At 41.0% G+C, this 16,590-nt stretch overlaps 2 protein-coding genes across 7 annotated transcripts in view; both read left to right on the top strand.

The window, feature by feature from the left end:
• Positions 1–7,469, top strand: part of dnajc13 (DnaJ heat shock protein family (Hsp40) member C13) — a 31,963-nt gene extending 24,494 nt beyond the window's left edge. For 5 of the 6 annotated variants that reach the window (XM_014008358.1, XM_014008354.1, XM_014008356.1 and 2 more), the window contains 16 exons: positions 803–1,198; positions 1,279–1,392; positions 1,480–1,596; positions 1,682–1,859; positions 1,937–2,028; positions 2,738–2,837; positions 2,926–3,000; positions 3,086–3,198; positions 3,281–3,450; positions 3,546–3,588; positions 3,671–3,844; positions 3,954–4,133; positions 4,214–4,354; positions 4,434–4,577; positions 5,174–5,273; positions 6,388–7,469. In XM_014008358.1, coding sequence (XP_013863812.1) covers positions 803–1,198; positions 1,279–1,392; positions 1,480–1,596; positions 1,682–1,859; positions 1,937–2,028; positions 2,738–2,837; positions 2,926–3,000; positions 3,086–3,198; positions 3,281–3,450; positions 3,546–3,588; positions 3,671–3,844; positions 3,954–4,133; positions 4,214–4,354; positions 4,434–4,577; positions 5,174–5,273; positions 6,388–6,485 — 2,235 coding nt within the window. In that variant the 3' untranslated portion in view covers positions 6,486–7,469. Of the gene's footprint in view, positions 1–802; positions 1,199–1,278; positions 1,393–1,479; positions 1,597–1,681; positions 1,860–1,936; positions 2,029–2,737; positions 2,838–2,925; positions 3,001–3,085; positions 3,199–3,280; positions 3,451–3,545; positions 3,589–3,670; positions 3,845–3,953; positions 4,134–4,213; positions 4,355–4,433; positions 4,578–5,173; positions 5,274–5,537; positions 5,643–6,387 lie in introns of all 6 variants that reach the window. The other variant, XM_014008357.1, reaches the window with a different exon arrangement.
• Positions 7,470–8,124: 655 nt separating this feature from the next.
• The window catches only part of topbp1 (DNA topoisomerase II binding protein 1), a gene marked incomplete in the record, with an annotated part of 16,923 nt that continues 8,457 nt past the window's right edge, over positions 8,125–16,590 (top strand). Inside the window, 12 exon segments of the mRNA XM_014008352.1 lie at positions 8,125–8,435; positions 8,631–8,723; positions 8,802–8,936; positions 10,303–10,446; positions 10,560–10,741; positions 10,942–11,135; positions 11,283–11,459; positions 11,559–11,725; positions 11,821–11,984; positions 15,322–15,566; positions 15,665–15,990; positions 16,070–16,242. Coding sequence (XP_013863806.1) covers positions 8,637–8,723; positions 8,802–8,936; positions 10,303–10,446; positions 10,560–10,741; positions 10,942–11,135; positions 11,283–11,459; positions 11,559–11,725; positions 11,821–11,984; positions 15,322–15,566; positions 15,665–15,990; positions 16,070–16,242 — 1,994 coding nt within the window.

Here is a 16,590-nt window from a genome sequence, read left to right as displayed (position 1 = left end):
CTTACAAACAGTAATGTTTTCACCAAACTAGCTTGATGTTTCTGTATGAAATTCACCTCTCAGTATAGAGTCCTCCAACGTCACACATGGTGTATTTTTGCCTGCCTCTATCTGATGACAGGATTTGGGCCACTGAGTCCATAGGTGACTTGTTGTCTCAAGTTTCTTTGCTGTGGTGTCGACCCAGTTTCCTTCAGGATTAGTAAAGCTTGAGCTAATCTAATTTCATGAGTCAGACGAAGATCTAAAACTTCAAATCTGTAGCCTTCTGGTATCACTTATCCACACACTGTTAGCATGATACACTAACAAGTATCAAAAACTGATTATTAGACACAGAAGTAATGCACTTATACACAATCTGTGTTTGTTGAAGCTCTGTGTAGAATAGAATAGAATAGAATAGAATAGAACAGAACAGAACAGAACAGGCCTTTATTGTCCCGCGTGGGGAAATTCAGGTGTAGCAGCAGATACAGACATCAATCCACAGAAACAGTATATCGCTATGTGACATTATCAATTGGAGCAATAATTGTAGAAATTAAAGACAGTAACAGTAAAAAAAATAAACGTAGAACAAAATAAAAGTAAGAATAATCATTACTGTAACGAGCTATTAAGATGAAATTGGATAAAATGAAAATAAGGCAAGATACTGTACAGAAAAATATAAATTACAGGAATAAAACAGTCAGGACAGACTCATGATCTGAGGGGTGTGTGCAAAGTGAGTCAAGAGAGAAAATAAAAATTAAACTAAATAAACAGTTTCAAGTGGTTCTGCCTCGTTTCCTCTCAGGGTCTTCCAAAGACAGCAACTCTGGCGGTTCAGTGCGTCAGCTCCTTCGCAATAGATTTCTTCCTACAGACCCATCTTTACCACGCCGGTGTGCTCTGGCATCTGCTGTTTCATCTGTTCAACTACGACTACACGCTGGAGGAGAGCGGCGTGCAGGCCAGCCAGGACACAAACCAGCAGGAGGTCGCCAACAGCCTGGCTAAACTCAGCCTGGTGGCRCTCAGCCGTCTGGGAGGCTACCCTCAAACACCCAGCAACCCAGAGGGCAACAACCCTGTTTCAGAGACTAACGGCGTAGACGGCACGCCTCCAGAAAACCCCACGATCCGCAAGAGTTTAGCCGCCATGCTAACGCCGTACATCTCAAGGAAGCTGGGAACGGGAGCCCCCGCAGAGGTCAGTGGAACACGTTGTCTGTGGTTTTACACATCCCCAAAAACTGAACAGAATCCATCATTTTCTCTTGTTCTTTTCAGGTCTTGAAGCTGCTGAACAGTAACTCAGAGACGCCCTATCTGATCTGGAACAACGGGACACGAGCCGAGCTGCTGGAGTTCCTCGAGGCTCAACAGGAGGGAAACATCAAACGAGTAAAAATAAAGACTCCTCACTGCTTTTAAAGTTGAAACACTTTCAGGCACAGTTATTTACTCAGCTGCTTTATGGCTTCTTTACAGGGGGAGAACGATAAGCATTTTGGTGCAGATTTTATCTTCAGTGATCACAGCAAAGAGCTCATAGTTGGGGAGATTTTTGTCAGAGTTTACAACGAGCAACCTTCTTTCCCTCTGGAAGTGAGTACTACAACCCTGTTTGTTGTTTTCAGTATGAACCATAAAAAACTGAAACTAAACTGAGCGTTTCCATCTCTGTGTTTAGTACCCCAAAGCGTTTGCTGCCAGTCTGCTGGACTATGTGGGCTCCCAGGCTCAGTACCTGCACACTCTGCTGGCCATGAGTCAGAGCAACAAGGTGGAGTCGCAGCAGCATGCAGAGAGACTCCGCTTTGCTGAGATGGCTTTAGAAGCTCTCCGTAACGTCATCAAGAACAACCCCGGTGAGACATGACACTGATGAACGCCGCCTTTAATCTCAACTTTCCTTTGCTGAACAATTCTTTTCACTGATTTACAGGTTCAGAGTCGGAGTGTATCGGCCATTTCAAGCTGCTCTTCTCTTTGTTACGGGTTCATGGAGCTGGCAGAGTGCAGCAGCTGGTTTTAGAGGTAGAGCTGAACAAACCTTAAAGGGGACATATCATGCAAAATCCACTTTTTAGCCCTTAAATACTTTTTGTTGTGGACTTGGTGTCTCTATGGGTGCAGAAAAGCTTCATTTAGTCTCTCCCAGTGCTGCTTAGATGTCTTTATATTTTATTGGGGTCATACATTTTAATCGATTCAATTTTTAAATTTTCTATGACGTTTTTTAAACAATAACGTCACAGTATTTGCAATCRAACTGCCAAATAAGGTCTGGACTTAACAACTAAACARTTTTATCGTCTTCATTCTCCTCTGGCTCCAACGTGCAAGGCTGGATGGACAACTCTTCCCTTGTTGACGTATTTTGATTAAATATAGTAAATAAAATGTTTCTGCACTGCTGTATAGTCGTAAACCCCTCTAACAAGCTGGAATGAAACGCTCTGAAAGCTGGAGAGATGTGGGCTGTGAAGTGCATCTTTTGGATTTAAAGAGACAGCCTCAAAATGAGTTCATCTGAGACACACCTCAGAAAAAGGGTGGAAGACGGGCTTGTGGAGTTACAATAAAGAGGAATTCAGACCAAAGCATTGCAGCTCTACTTCTATAGACCCCAACTGAATGATTTAAATGTGAAAAAGAAAGATTTAAAAGCATGAAATGTCTCCTTTAATATTATTGTTGTGGGTGCTACAGTCATGCATGTTGATCAAATTTCTTTCTTTCTCAGGTCGTGAATACGGTGACCTCAAACCAAGAGTGTGTGAGCAATATCGCAGATTCCCTGGTGTTGTCCAACCTTTTGTTACTGCTGCATTCCCTTCCCTCCAGTAAGAAGAAAAACAATCACCTTAACGTGTTTTTTCATCATATCTGAGGCTGCTGAATTTTTAGATTAATTTTTATCACTTACTTTAGGCAGGCAAATGGTGCTGGAAACTCTTCATGCTCTGACTTCAAACACAAAGATAGTCAAAGAAGCAATGGCCAAAGGTCAGTAGTTCTGCTTTTTCTGATAATTGGTCGTATCTATCTGAATTTTTGGATTTACAAGTTCTATTTTTTAAACTGTTTGCAGGTGCTCTGATCTATTTGCTGGACTTGTTTTGTAACTGCACACACCCCCAGGTCCGCACTCAGACCGCAGAGCTTTTCTCCAAGATGACCTCAGACAAGCTGGTCGGGCCAAAGGTCAGACTGAAATCATTAGTAAAGCCTCTAAAGGTTTCTCTTCTCGCCACGCTGTCGGCTCAGTTCCCGCTCTCTGTGTTAGGTGCGTCTGACTCTGATGCGTTTCCTCCCGGGTGTATTCATGGACGCCATGCGGGACAATGCCGAGGCGGCAGTGCAGATATTTGAAGGAACGCACGAGAACCCTGAGCTCATCTGGAACGACACCTCRAGGGAGAAAGTGTCCACCACAGTCCGAGAAATGATGCTTGAGTAAGAGTCACATGAGCTCACTCTGATTTATAGATGAACCATCTGAACTGCCCAGAAGATAAGAGTTCAATATTTTTCATAAAATCTTTTTTTAGGCACTTTAAACAGCAGAAGGATAATCCTGATGTAAACTGGAAAGTACGTAGGAACTGTCTGTGAATTATTTTATTAGTATTTTCTATTTGTGCAGCATAAAATGAACTTTTTGGTTTTGGGTTAGTTGCCAGATGACTTCACGGTGGCGTATGGAGCTGGACAGGGCGAGCTGGAAGTTGGTGGAGTTTTCTTGCGTATCTTTATTGCCCAGCCTGGTTGGGTGCTGCGTAAACCTCGAGAGTTTCTGGTGTCTCTCCTGGAGACGCTGAGTGAGCTGCTGGAGAAAAACAACCCCAATGTGAGCTTCCTTAAATTAACCAAAACTTTAATTGTGCCAGGAAACAACTTTTAAAAATCAGTTTTTTCTTTTCTTTCTGGTCTTGACTAACACATGTTGTGTGTTGCAGGGTGAGGCTCTGGAGACTGTTACCACAGCAGCAGTCTGCCTCTTCAGCACCCAAAGCCATCTGGCGGACCAGGTTCCTCCTCTGGGTCACCTGCCTCGCATCCTGGCAGCACTCAACCACAAGAACAACGCTGTGCCTAAGAGCTCCATCCGCCTCATCCACGTGCTGTCAGACAACGAGGTAAGAATCGAAAACACAGAATTTATGCAGTTTTTAGTCTTAAATACACACTAATCTAATCAGCCATCTCTGTGTAACAGCTGTGTGTGCGAGCCATGGCCTCGTTGGAAACGATCGGCCCCCTGGTGGCCGGGATGAAGATTCGAGCCGACATGGCCGGACTGGCTTGTGAAGCTCTCAACCGCATGTTCCAGAAGGAACAGACAGAGCTGGTGGCTCAGGTAATCTGTCAGACTTGTTTTGTTTTCTCCCACCGTGTGTAATTTGGCCATAATAACACTTCCTCTAACCACTCAATAGGCTTTGAAAGTTGAGTTGGTTCCATACCTCCTGAGGTTGCTGGAAGGAATCGGCCTGGAGACGATAGAAAACCCTTCAGCTACGAAGGCCCAGATAGTAAAGGCTATCAAGTCCATGACTCGCAGTCTGCAGTATGGAGAGCAGGTTGGAAGAGGCTATAATTATTTAAAGTGCCTGTGAYGTCAAATTTTTGTAATTCATATGAATGCGTTTTTAGAAAGAGGACATTGATAAAATGTAGCAAAATAAATTTCATGTCACTGAGATGAACAGTTGTTGAGATATTTGCCTGTGAAGAAACAGGAAGTGATGTCAAAGGGGAATGTCTGCATGTGAACAGAGCATTGTTACAACAGCCAACAACCCAGACTGGAGAGAAGAATCTGATGTTAAGATTATTTTGAGTCTCTATCAGAGAGATGAAGAAGAGTCAGAGTTCAAATAATATTGTTTCAATAAACAAAGACCAGGGTTTTCTTAGTTAAAGAGTTCCCCTTTGATGTCACTTCCTGTTTCACTTTGGCTGAGCCAAGTTCAAAAGAAAATATGCCAGTTATGGGACAAAATGGGTTAAATCATGTGTTTTATTCCAACTTTTTTAAATATAAAGATGTTTTCTTTGACTTTTTGTGTTTGAAGAATATGCATGTCACAGGCACTTWAATGTTCAGCAATAATCTTGTTGATAYATTTGTTTTTAAGAATCAATTTGCAAACATTTTCGTATTGCTTATTTGTAGGTGAATGAAATTCTTGCCAAGTCCTCGATCTGGAGTGCCTTCAAAGACCAGAAACATGATCTCTTCATCTCAGAGTCTCAAACTGCAGGCTACCTGACAGGTAAAGTGTTGCTTTAACCAAAGTACTAACTAATTAACATTTAAACAAGCAAATTTTATACATATTGTTGAGCACTTTTAAGGTAAGTCTTCATGGTTTTTCTCTGAGCCGTTGATGAATCCTACTGCTTTGCTTGACCCTGAAATAAAATCACTTGGCTGATTCCTAACTTGAGCTGAAACCCAGCAACCCTTCTTCTTCTCCACGTCCTTTAACTTCCTTGCTCGCTGCCCTTCCTCTTTGTCCTCTACATTTCCTCCTCAGGGGTTTCCACTCCTTCTCTCCTGGCTGCCAGCAGTCCTTTGCGAGGTGGGCTCTAGACTCCAGAGGTGGGCCCTCATAGCCCTCCTCTTTGTTGCTCTAAAGCAGGTAGACTCTGGTCTGACTCCTCCCATTCTATTCCTCTTCACCTCCTCTCAGCGTTCCATTTTTCCATTCTCACATCTTCATCTCACAGCGCTAAACAAGTCATTCCCTCTTCATTAATTCATTTATGTTCTGGTCAGGAAAGTGCCTTAAAAATTCAAATTTTATGAAAGGATTTTCATTTTAGTTGCATTTTATTGTAAGAATACTACATTAGTTCAGCATAGTCAGACTTTCTGTGCATTTGTTTGCTCAACATTAGGTATAAAGATTTGTAGTTATCAGTGGAGCTTTGTTTACTTGAACCCTGTCAGTTTACATAATTTTGGTGAATAATTTAAAACATGAATGTGACAATAAAAAACACATAACCTGCCAATAAGGAGTTTATGGACTCAACCTATGTTGACATGAGTAACAGACATTAATGTCATATAAAAAAGCATAAATGCTCCTTTAAGCATAAATACCTGCTAACATTTGTCTTGTTTTGCCTTCTATATAATAGAAAAGGTGTTTCTGACTATTTTAAACTAAATGATAAGAATTTTTGACTTTACACTGCAGCTCAACAAGCAGAGATATTTCCTCACTTTGTGTTTCACTGTTACAAACTGCTAACCAAGGTGTACTAACAGTCATAAAACACTAATATGAACATTAAGCTTTATATCATCGTAGCTCACAGTTGGCGCTTCCATCTGTTGTTGTAAATCCCATCTGAGCTCCGTCCTCTTCTGACCCGTAGGTCCAGGAGTTGCAGGTTACCTCACAGCAGGAACTGGCACCACAGTATTGTCCAGCGTCCCACCCCCCGTGGACAACGACATTGGAGACCAAGGCTGAAGGACCACCGGTCATGCTACGGCACCCAGACTGCCCCCCGCAGTTTCACCGCCACAGCTCAGAGAGGGTCTGTTCAGCTCCCCAGAAGAGAGTGGGGGGGGGGTTGAAGAGAGAAGACCAGGGAGACCAGACCATCAGTCTGTCACCAAGTTGTCTGCGACACTTCTACGGCGTCACTCTCCTTTCCTCTGTTTTCAAACAGCAATGAAGTCTTCAAAAATGCTTTGTTTTAACAAATGACCATAATTTTTTTTGTTTGTTTCTTTGAATGACAGAAAAAGTTTACTTTTTGTATGAATATATTTTTTACTCTAGATTTTTTTTGTTTGTTTGTTTATATGAGAACAATGTGGAAGGACCAGGACTTGTTGAGGACGTTGTCTCCACTCAGTCTGTTCCTGATTATTTTCATGATTCATCTGAAGACTTGACCTGGTCTCAGAATATTTGGCATTTGTGCACTTGACCTGTTCCCCTTTATATAAACATGTCTTTCCATGTCCGTGTAATGAATTCTAACTCTGGGTGGAAAGTACAAAGGAGATGAGAAGATGAATACACAATTACTCTGTCCCATTTCATCACAAAACAAAGTTGCTTTAATGCTCAAACTAAGGTGGATTTTTCTGGTTTTGTCAGATTTACAGTCTTTTATTCCTCAAATCTTCCATTCTTCTCTCTGTTACCCTCTCTGACAGATAGTCTCATTTGCTGCCTAAAATGTTTTAAGTAGTTCTCTCCCCAGAATGCAAAAAGCACTAGAGTATTTATAAGTGGTGGAAAAAAGAAATTGGCACAGAAAATGAGCTTCTTCTGACATGACGAATGACTTTGATTATAAATCTATGTGAAAGACTAGTGCAATTTGTGAAATGTTCAATGTAATATTGCGTATATAAACTTTCTATATTGAATGTACATTTAAAAAGAAAATCAGTCACAGTTGTACATAAATTTTAAAAAATAAAAGGGAATCCAAAGTTGTTTTTTGTGTTTTGYATTTGATTAACAATATTTGATTGATAAAGGAAATGGTTTTCAGAGTGGCTCGCTCACAAGTAAGAATCACTTTTCTAATCTGTCATAGCAGAAAATGTACTTTCACATTCTCTAAAGGTGAACTAATCACAGCCAAAGTTATCTTTTCATGATGATAGTGTTTGAAAGAAGTATCACTATTATGAGAGACAATGGGTGTATACAAATAGATTTAGACATAAAGGCTAATTTTCATCTGCAGGCTGATTATGTCCACTTAGCAATGAATGAACAAGAACACAATTGGGACAAAAGCAATCAAATGATAAAATCAGGTAAAGTAATGTGAGGAAAAGGTTCATACAAATCTTGCTACAGTAAAAATAATATCTAGAATTAATAGAATTCACAAAWTTTTTCACAAACTTAAAAAATAATTTTTCGTGTAAAAATATTTTATATACCCAGTTGTGAATGATCAAATAATAAATGATTATTTTTAGAATGCAGAAATCTTTAAATGATTTAGATCTATTAATATAACTTTAAAATAAAGGATTGTATTCGTGTATCTTTGAGACTCTCCAGTGTTGTTGAATGCGGTCAGTTTTGGCAGCTGCTTGATTCCAGTCGGACAGATTAGCGGGTTGAACAGGAAGTTGCACGAAAGGCGCGAACCGTGTAAACAATACTTAAAAGCCTTATATGAACTGCTTGTCATTAGAAGATATGAATCAATTTATTTTACCTTGTTGATGGTGCTGTCTTTAGGATTTCGATCATTTGACTCGTTTTTTGAAACATTTTAAACTTCTAACCGGATGTTGCCCTTTCGCTGTGCTGTGGCTGTCTAAAAACTGAACTGTTACTGTACGCCTGTTTGTGATGAATATCGATGGTATAATCCTGCATTCTACCAGTGAATATAGGATGTTTTTATCTGCACTTTCGGCTTGAGTCAGTCAATAAGAGGTAAGTAAATGTCGTTTTACTGTTTTGTTTATTTGAAGTCAGACTTTCATTTTACTGATGTACGGTAAGCTAATTAAGCTTTAGGTTTCTCACTCAAAATTTTTCTTATCTGTAAACAAAATTGAAAATACTGTATTTTGTGGATATTGCTGAAGAGACATTGCACGCATGTTGTCTTCTCTCTTATTCTTCTAGTTCAACATGTGTAAAGAAGACAAGGAAGCCTTTATTGTGAAATTTGTGGAAAGTGGAGGTTCACAAACAGAGTATGCTGTCAAAGCATATGAGGTAAACGACTGGCTAAATGTTTATTCATGTTAAAGTTTTTATTTCTTTAGGCCTTACATTTGTGTCACATTTCTACAGGCCATTTTGGAGCTGCAGTCTGAAAAGTTTATAAAAAACATCAAGGAGGAAGATGTGTTACAGATGGAGCAGAAGGACAAGTCTCTGTTTGTGTTCAGTAGCTTCACCTCTTCAGCTTTCCTGCACTGCAAGAAGGTCAGAGTCAGTTTTGTCACACCAAAATTCATAATAATTGGAATTATTATAATTAGGGATGTCCCGATACCACTTTTTCACTTCCGATACGATACCGATATTACAACTTTGAGAATTGTCCGATACCGATATTGACCCGTTACCATAAGAGTACAAGTCACACACTTTTACCTATTTTGTAGTGTAAAATCTTAGAAAAGTCTTGATCAAGTCAAACAGTGAAAAAGTGTAGGTATGAGAAAAACTGACCCATTTATTTTTAACCAATGGATCACATACCTTTTAAACTCAAGAACATTATACAATTTAATATAATAAATTATAATACCCTGAAAAATAAAACATAATAAAAAACAAAATGTTCTTTTAAAGTATAAAATAACAATTCAAAATCACTTCAGTTATTGTTTTACTACCTGTCAGCCTGGTGCTGCTTTATGGTGGAAAAAACTGAAGGTGGGGACAAAACAAAACCCCACATTATTGTCTGTTCAAAGTTAAGAGTCCACAGCTCCAATTTTACTGACTGTAGCTAAAACAACGTGATCATTGCRCTTAATCTTCACTCAAACAAGTGTGTAAACAGATTAAACATCACTCTAATAACAAGAGCAAAAATAAATAGTAAGAATTAGTCAGTTATTTAAATTGATAGTGACCTTTCTTACGGCTGCATTTTCTGAGCATCATGTGGAGATCAGCCTCTCKCTCCTGCAGGGARCAGTTTTTATCACTGCTCTTGTCATGTCGCGCTCATATTTCAAAACAAAAGCTGCGCTCTCCTTTCTTCTGTCCATCGACCCAGAGCTAATCCACGGGATGTCAAAACTGTAAGCGTGCTGTCCTYGCTTCTGCCAGCTTAGAACCACCGACCGGACCAGAGAGGAGGTTCTGAAACAGCGCGGCTGTGYGCGGTCACTGGACTGAGGCTGAACGAGCCAAACCGCAAAGCTGCTGCCAGGGTGGAGAGTGGTTGTCACTCCGGTTTAAAACGTTCACGGTTCTGTGTTCCCCCTCGGAAAACTTGTGCGTGACAACTTTRCACTTAGCTGCAACTCTGTTTCTGATGAAAATAGAAAGTTCTGCTGCCGATATTCTTGCTAACTTGTTCGCGCAGTATGTTGTTGTGATCACGTGAGCGCTACATGCTGGATCTGCTGGATAGAAACACTGGAGCGGAGTCCGTGAACTGCTGGAACGGACTGCTAATATCGGAGCGCTTATATCGGACATTTTTTATGCAGDSYGATAAAATCCGATACTCATTTTTTGGCTGATATCGGACCGATATCAATATTGGATTGGGACACCCCTAATTATAATTGTTTGCGATTAACACTTCTCATTGTTTTAAATTGTGTCTCAGCTTGGCTGCAGAATAGTGAGCCCACTGGTGGTGTTGTACTGCCTCCAGAATCAGCGTTGTGTCCCCAAAGCAGAGAAACCTGTGTATAATATGGCGATGGCTGATATAACCATTTCCTGCACTAGCCTGGACAAAGCAGCACGGGTTAGTCCTAAAGACTCGATTCTTACTAATCATAGATCTAGGAAATGTCACAAGGATAAATCACGAGGCAATGCGATAAGCATACATGCTTACATGTGTGTTTGTTTCTGCAGGCAGAGGTGATGGATTTGGTGCAACTCATGGGTGGACGAGTCTATCTTGATCTTAATGTGTCTGTCACCCACCTGATTGCAGGAGAAGTAGGAAGCAAAAAATACCTGGTGGCTGCCAGCCTGGGTAAACCCATCTTGCTGCCCACATGGGTCAAAGCTTGCTGGGAGAAATCACAAGACAGGTACGCAGTTCAGTGCACCTGGTTGCTTCACTGAAGGAAATGATGCACAATGTTTTCAGTTGCTTGGGAAAAATATTACGGCTGAACATTAAATACCCACACGCTAACCTTTGCCGTGTAAATTACTAATGTAAACCCAAGTTATTACAGCAAATAAAAATAATACATTTTAAGGGTGAAAAGACTCCACCTTTTTTCAGTCTTTTCAGGTACACAGACTTGCCCGTGGAGGACTATCTGTGCCCCGTGTTGCTTGGCTGTACTGTTTGTGTGACGGGCCTCTCCAGCACAGAACGCAAAGAGGTGCAAAGACTCTGCGAGCAGCACGGAGCCAAATACACCGGCCAGCTCAAAATGAATGAGTGCACACATCTTATAGTCAGTGAACCAACAGGTCAGTCTCTAACCATGTTGAGAAACTGGTTAATATTTTGTTCCAATAAAAAATAAACTGTTACATTAAAGTCAATAGTAGAACAAACTCTTTTATTTTAGCTGTGTTATTTAATGGCTTGCTCTGAGAGGATTCATCATGTTGCAGGCCAGAAGTACGAGTGCGCCGTGAAGTGGAATGTGTACTGTGTGTCTCTACACTGGCTTTTTGACAGCATAGAGAAGGGATTCTGTCAGGATGAAAGCAGGTACACTGTGGCGCGCAAGGCGTCAAAAAACACGAGGCAGCACACGTCCACCCCCACCAACACCAGCAAGAGGCAAGGTAAGCTGCGAACGTAGCATGTGTCTTTTTTTCACAGCTTACAGGCTTTTATCACAATGCTGAGTAACTTAAGAGATTTTTTAAATATTTTGTCTGTAGATGGTCCATCTCTGTTGGGCCTGAGCAACATTTCTGTCAGCATTAACATGGGAGTAAATGACACCGCCCTCACWAATACGACCATGAGCCGTGTGGAGACGCCAGACCCCATCGACAATCTGGATCTCACCGTTTGCCCAAAAGATGATGTTTTAGACGGCTGTAAGGTAAACGAGTTCACTGTTTCCAACATTTACYGTCCATATTGCTGTAAAAACGATTGTTCTTATCATTTAGAGTTTTTTTTGTTGTTGTTGCGCAGCTGTGTTTATGTGGTCTCTCGGCGAAGAAGCTGGAGAAGCTGCGGCGACTTGTAAACGCTGCAGGAGGTCTGCGCTTCAACCAGCCCAGTGAGGAACTCACTCATGTGGTGATGGGAGAGCTGGACCAGGAGCTGCAACATTTTCTCTCCAAAGCCACTCATAGGTTTGAACTAAAGAGAATCATATTTTGTGTGCGTTTACTAGAATTATATGTTTGGTTGAAGATGGGYAATATTTTGACTTTTTGAATCATTACAGTTTTTAAATTACTGGATTTCAAGTTTTCACCAAACATCAATTTGTGTCAAGTTAGAGTTAATTGAAGTGTTTGCATTAGAAACCAAAAGCATATGATGATTGAATCAGTTCAGTTCAGTTCACTACCTTTATTGCCCCCCCAAAGAGGGAAATTTGATTTGCAGCCAGGCATTTCCAACATACAAACAAACACAACATATAATACATAGACAATGTTGAAGCATACAAGCAGCAATTTATAAAGGTTTAAATAAATTTTAAAACTATAAATTTAGAAATTRAAACATCTGATTACTCTGGGTACAAAGGAGTTCTACCATCTCTTATCCTGGAAAATCTAAACCTCCGTTTTTGCAGCCAGGGATTCCTAACTTAGACAAGTGGAAAGCATACAAACATAAAAAAGCAGCCATCCGTAAATTTTATAGATAAGATTTAAAAACTACAAGTTCAGAAAATTTAAAACTACGAGTTTAGAGGTCTGATTGCAGTGGGTACAAAGGAGTTCTTCCATCTGTTACTTTTAATCCTGGGAAGCCTGAACCTCCGGCTGGAGGGAAGAAGCAGRATTTTCGTGTTTAAAGGGTGTTCTGAGCAGTGTAGGATAAGCCTTGCTTTTTGGGCAACACGACAAATAAAAATATCATTAAGGAGGGATTGGGTTACCCTGATAATTTTGTTTGCCGCAAAAACAATTTTGTTTAAGCAGTTTTTGTTCTGAACACTTAGATTTCCAAACCAAGCAACTATAGAAAAAAGTTAAAACAGATTCAATAAAAGGCTGATAAAAAGGCTCATGATTCTTCTGTTTACACTAAAAGAGTTCAACTTCCTTAAAAGGTATAGACTTTGCTGTCCCTTTTTTGCAGATAAAATCAGTGTTCAAATCAAAAGCTAACTTATCAATTATTGATCCCAGGTATTTGTAGCTTGCAACAGACTCAATTTCTGTGTTGTTAATAAATACTGAGGATGGAGGCTGAGGAGAACGCACCACTGAACAAAGTCATTAATAATTTTGTCTAATAACGTTAATAACGTCTTCCACATCCTGCAACAAACTAACGATCACTGTGTCATCAGCAAATTTCAGGATGTGTCTGTTTGGATAGATGCTTCTACAGTCATTAGTATAGAGGGCAAACAGGAGGGGGGACAATACACAGCCCTGTGGAGAACCCTTAGAAGAAAGAAGAGATGTAGATAAATGATTGTTTACTTTCACCTGCTGGGGTCTGTGCATTAAAAAGTCCAAAATCGAGGCTGCTAAACCAGGACCAATGCTAAACTGAGTTAAAAGTTTATGTAGCAAATTTAGAGGTTTTATTGTAAAGGCAGATGAGAAGTCCACAAACAGGAGTCTTGCATGAGTCTTAGAGTCTTCCAGATGTTTATGTAGTAAATTCAACAGAGTGATGATAGCATCTTCCACACCCGTCTGTTCTATATGCACACTGCATCAGATCCAGGTATTTCTCGACTTGAAGCAATAGTTCCTTTTTTAATAATCCTTTCAAATGCCTTCATTACTAATGATGTTAAAGCTATGGGACGGAAATCTAAGGGATGCTTTAAACTGGGTCTAAGGGATCTGGGGTCGGATTTATATAACTGGCGTATGCACAATTTGAGCCCAGAAACTTGCGTACGCCACTTTTTACGCTAAGGTTGTGATTTATAAAATCCAAACTTGACATGAAAATATGCGGTGCCTCACGCCAGCTCTGACCCATGCATACGCTCATTTTGGAGACGTGAAACTGCGACACAGATGGTGAAGTGAAGAATTATAGCCACACTGTGTAATGATCACTGTCAGATATTTAATTTACCTTCATCAGACTTAGATTTTTATTCAACTTTATCATCAGCTTTCTTAACAGTAATATTTATGCTTCTGCTGCTGAGCCATGAGGACCTTTGAAATAAAAAAACTTAAATCTTAAATAAAAGTTCCCGTGTGCAACTCCATTCATCTGCTTCCTCCTCAGACGACCCTGACCCACAGACCCCTCCCTGACCCACAGACCCGTCCACGACAAGAGCAGCAGGACAGCAAAAGCTTTGGATACACGCGCAGGGCGCATCCACCTCGCCAGTGTGAATGTTAAACCTTCACGTTTACAGTCCGTGTTTGTCACGGATAACGTGTCTGCTGCGGATAACAGAGCAGGCAGGAGGGGGAGAGGACAAGGAGAAGAGCGGTGGACTTATTTCTAATTTTATCTGACTTATTTAATTTAATTTTTATTGCTTTTATCATCCTGCAGGCTCTGATGGAAAATTAATTTGAAGCTGAGGTTGTTTTTTTTTTTTTAATAAAAATTGTTAGATTACTCTAAAGCAAAATGAGGGAAAATCTGTGTCAATTACAGACAATCTGTTCACGTGAGCAGCTGTCAGTCAGCACCTGTCATCCTCCAGACACATGACGGAGCGTGTCTGAACCAATCACTTTTGTTGGCATTGATCAGCCAACTGATTTAAATACATCTAAACATTCATGATGTACTTTACATTGACTGTTTATGGTTGAATGTGGGCGTGTAGAGGGTAGAACCTGAGGCGGGACCTCGTGCGCAAACTCTGACGTGCRGCTGTGATTTATAAAGGAAAGGTGCGCAGAAACGCGTACGCATTGTTTTATAAATCTGWATTTTTTTGGCGTACGCCATTTCCGCCTTTTGGCCGTACGTTCACTTTTAGTATGGTTTCCACGGGGCCATAAGAAAGCAGGATGTCAAATGTCTCATGCATCTATTCAGGACCTTATGGGTCATCAGTAAAACGTTATACTCCATTATAAAACAAACAAGGAGTGATGTTCACACTTTTTTGTTTGTGCTAAAATATGAGCTGCAGTGTTTTGAACTAATTGCAGTCATGAGAGATCAGCCAACGCACAGAGAGTTCCAGTTGGGATGTAATAAAAACGTGAACGACCCGTTCAAAGTCATTAAAAGATAAACACGATTTCACTTTAGATAAAAGCCTCAATTAAAAAAAATAATCTCTAAATCTGTCTTTAAAAAATCTCCCAATGGGAGGGGAGTGAGATTATGAATGCAGCTGCACAACAGAGCACCTCACGCAGTTTGAAGCATGAAACTCCACTCTCTCCAGTTTTGAGTTGAGAAAACTCACGAGGTGGGAAGCGGGACACCTTAAACCACAGAGTAGAGGTCCAGTTTTGTTTGGTTTATTGTTTGTCACTGATGGTTTGKGTGCATGTGACCCCTCAGGCCCCATGTAGTGACGGTGCAGTGGCTGCTGGACAGCATCTCCAAAGGCAGCCTACTCCCAGAAGAAGGATACCTCCACCCTCACTGCCTTCCTCCCGCTGCAGCCGCTGCATCCACGCTGGCTCCTCACCCTCTGAAGTCCCGACCCTCAGCCGGTCCACTCGTTTCCAGCCCGAGAACTCCCAGAGGAAAGACAGCAGAGGAAGATCTCCTCTCACAGTACATGGATGATGACCCTACAGTGGGTAAGAGTCTGTCGYTCCTGCCTCTGTATAATCCCCAGAATGATATATAATATTTCAGTGGAGTTTAAAAATATATCTTGTGTTTTTTTATCTTTAAGTCGATATGCCACCACCAGCAGCTGAAAGCCACAGCAGGAAGTCCATCAGCGCAGCTGCAGAGCCACAAACCGAGTCCTGGGCACCCGACCACACCAGAGGACCAGAACAAGACTCAGCCCTGCAGGAAACCCTGTTTTCTGGCAAAACGTTCCTCCTCGTGGGTTTTGGTGCTGAAGCCGAGGCACAGCTCTCGATGCTGGCGATTCAACAGGGAGGAAAGGTGCTGACGGGCAGCACTCGAGTGGTGGCCGACTACGCCGTGGTTCCTCTGTTGGGCTGCCCAGTGGAGGCCACGGTGGATGAGGTCGTCACTGACACCTGGCTGGTAGGACCACTTTTGTTAAAAAAAAAGGGTTGGTGTGACATTGAGGCAACATACTTAGAATTTTCTTTTTTGATTTCAGGCCATGTGTGTGGAGAAAGAATGCCTTTTGGAGCCGTCCTCTAACCCCTTGTACACCCCTGTTCCTGTGAGGGAGGGGCATTTTCCTCTCAAAGATTGCATCCTCTCAGTCAGCCAGTTCACCGGAGCAGAGAGGGAGTCTTTGGTGGATCTGGCCAAGCACCTCGGAGCCAAGTATACCTCTTCTATACCTGCAAAACAGGCATTATTTGAATACTGTATCTGTGCTTTTTCAGTTTTAATATCTACTACTATTTAAAGGGATCCATGATTAGTTGTAACATTAGATTTTATTTAATAAACATATGTTTTAACTGTAAAATGAAGACTGTAAAAATACTGTAGGATGTTCAGCAAGATTAACCTTCAGGGTTTATATAGCTCGCTCACACTGAGGACCTATCCACGTCATCATTTACCCAGAATGCTTTGCGTGTAAATAAAATGTCCCCTTCAGTGTGATAGTTTTAAACTTTTTGTTTAAAAATTATAAGCTCCATCATATAGTATTAAACATCTTAT

Source organism: Austrofundulus limnaeus, unplaced genomic scaffold (assembly GCF_001266775.1).
Source record: "Austrofundulus limnaeus strain Quisiro unplaced genomic scaffold, Austrofundulus_limnaeus-1.0 Scaffold49, whole genome shotgun sequence".
Classification (NCBI taxonomy): Eukaryota; Metazoa; Chordata; class Actinopteri; order Cyprinodontiformes; family Rivulidae; genus Austrofundulus; species Austrofundulus limnaeus.
This window is presented reverse-complemented; position numbering and strand designations above follow the sequence as displayed.